Source organism: Gymnoscopelus braueri (assembly GCF_963280865.1).
Source record: "Gymnoscopelus braueri genome assembly, chromosome: 13".
NCBI classification, from domain to species: domain Eukaryota; kingdom Metazoa; phylum Chordata; class Actinopteri; order Myctophiformes; family Myctophidae; genus Gymnoscopelus; species Gymnoscopelus braueri.
The window spans coordinates 42245259-42247758 of NC_137615.1; the positions used below are offsets into that span (position 1 = coordinate 42245259).

The 2500-nt window shown below is 47.8% G+C and overlaps 1 protein-coding gene across 3 annotated transcripts in view; it reads right to left on the reverse strand.

Annotated features, from left to right (window-relative positions):
* LOC308097954 (xylosyltransferase 1-like) overlaps positions 1-1482 on the reverse strand; it is a 51594-nt gene extending 50112 nt beyond the window's left edge. For all 3 annotated transcript variants that reach the window (XR_013934250.1, XR_013934251.1, XM_080446119.1), the window contains exon 1: positions 1047-1482. Coding sequence is in view for 1 of the 3 variants with exons in the window: in XM_080446119.1 (XP_080302245.1) it covers positions 1047-1430 (384 nt within the window). In the remaining 2 variants the exon portion in view is untranslated. The remainder of the gene's footprint in view (positions 1-1046) is intronic.
* Between the last annotated feature and the right edge of the window lie 1018 nt (positions 1483-2500).

Sequence of the window (2500 nt, forward strand, 5' to 3'; positions counted from 1 at the left end):
GAAAAAGAGACAGCAATTGTCTCTCTAGGAGGAGGGAGGGACAGAATGAAAGAGTGATAACATTTAAATGAAAAAGGAGAGAGAGAGAGAGAGAGAGAGAGAGAGAGAGAGAGAGAGAGAGAGAGAGAGAGAGAGAGAGAGAGAGAGAGAGAGAGAGAGAGAGAGAGAGACATGAGGGAGAATCTAGCTATTGCCCCTGTAGTTTTGATGTCAACATCTCCTCTCTATTATGTCTTTTGAACAAGGTGGGAACTGGGAATTACAAAAATATTTTTGGAAACCAGTCAACCACATATTTCACTCACAAACTATTGCACGAACAGGTTGATGTTTTGCACTTAGATGCTGACACACAGTAAAATCCTTACATGAATCCATTAATTAAAGTAGCCAATCCATTTCTAACTCTAACCAAATGGACCCTTATGGGTCCAGTTCTGGTTACACCATATGTATATGCTCTCAGAGTTCAGTTAAACGAATGACTTAAATCATAATGAATTAAATGATGAGGGACACTGTGTAGCATCATCTTTCTCAATGGATTAATAGTGGTGGTACACCACACAACGACACCATGCGGCTCCCTTGTGGCCACTGTATTGTCAACAATCAGACGATGGGGGGGAGGGGGGGGCGGCAAGATTTATGAACCCCCAGGGGTCCTTGCTTGAGGGGGTTCCAGGGGGTCCCCAGCAAAAGTAGTCAATACAGCATCACAATCATTTTAACCACTTTATCCAGTCATACGTTGGCTATTCAACAATAGCAGATCTACAAGCTTGTATGTGCTATTTTTGACGATTTCTTGAAAGATCTTGAAAGTATTACGGGGGTACATTACGGGGTATTAAGGTGGTGGTGGTGGTGGGGGGGGGGTGTTCCTGCCTGGCACAAAACATTTTCAAACGGGGGGGTCCGCGGTCAAATACATATCAATTTGGGGGTCCTTGATATGAAAAAATGTGAGAACCAGTGCAATAAATCATCTTTAGACGAATTAATTTAAAAAAAATAACATATCCGACTCGAGTTAATAGACTCACCGCTTGGAGCTTGTGGTGCCGCGCGGCCGCCTTGCCGAGCGGCTGCAGCGGCGGGTAACCGTTCTTGTGCGGTGGTGGTGGTCCACTGCGAGGGTCCCCGCCGTGGTGGTGGGGGGCTACCGCTGCTTTGTTGACCGGCGGCCCCCCGACGACCCTAGTGTCCCTCTTCTCCCGGCGGCTGCTTCTGCTGCTGCTGCTGCTGCTGGTGGCGGCCCCTCCGTCGCCTCCTCCGGGGTCCAGGGTGCTGAAGTTCCACACGACGAGCGTCTGGAGCAGCAGCACGGTGAGAGCGGCGGCGATCAGCGCCGACCTGGAGCGCCTGCTGCACCGGGCCGGCAGGAGCAGCTTCATGCGAGCGTTATTATGACCACCGCCACCGACCATCTTTACTCTCTCTCTGCCTGGCTCTCTCTGGGTCTCTCTCTCTCTCACTCAACCCACCCCCCCTGCGATCGTCCGCTAAACGCCGCCAGCGGGGTATGAATGCTCCCCTGCTGCCCGGGCTGGCGAGGAGGTGCCAGAGAGACAGAGGGAGGAGGAGGAGGAGGATGGGGGGGCGAGGGGGAGGTGGGAATTTTGGCAAAGGCTTAAAATGAGGAGAGAGAGAGAGAGAGAGAGGATTGGAGGACGTGGACCGAGAGACAGAGAGAAGCCACGGGGCGACCCCGTGTGGTCCGAGTGGTAATTACAGTGGTTCTCAAACGTTTTCATGTAAAGGTCAACTTGTCAAGGATTGATTGATTGATTTAATACTTTATTTATTAACAGTTTTCAAAAAAAAAGCACAGAAAGTACAGATCAATACAAAAGGATGCTAAAAGGATTACACCCAAGAAAGCACTATGGCTTGTTTCCATTGGGATCCTGTGTTTTTTTTTACTATTTTCTTCAAAATGTTCCACAATAAAAAAATGTTTTATTGCAATGCATTGGTAAGCTTGGAGATTTGCTATGTTCGAATAGCCAAAGCATAGGGTTAATGTGTTAAACTGATTTGATGCTTTTGTTTTCCCTCAAGGACCCGTGGGAGTCCCCAGACCCGACTTTGAGCCACTGGCCTACACAGTAAAATCCTTATTTAAAGCTGAAATCCATACATTTCCTCCTGGTCTTGAACTGGGGTCTTCTTGGTCACACATGGGAGACCAAAATGTCTACCTCTACCTCTCGCTTGGCCAGAGGAGATGCAGCGTTTATACGTGCTCCAGACAGTACTACTTATCAACTAGACCAGTGGGTGTCCTACTCAACACCAGGGTCTAAAATGTCTCCAAAGACCACTGCAGATGTGCTGGTTATAAAACATTGTATTCATTAGTTCTAGACTGCAGCTGAGAGTGTATAAATGTAACATAATGGACCCTAACATTTACACTGTCAGTTAAAAATGTATAAATGAACACACCCACAATGATTGGACAGAGGCAGATGATGCCGTGAAAGACAGAATTTCA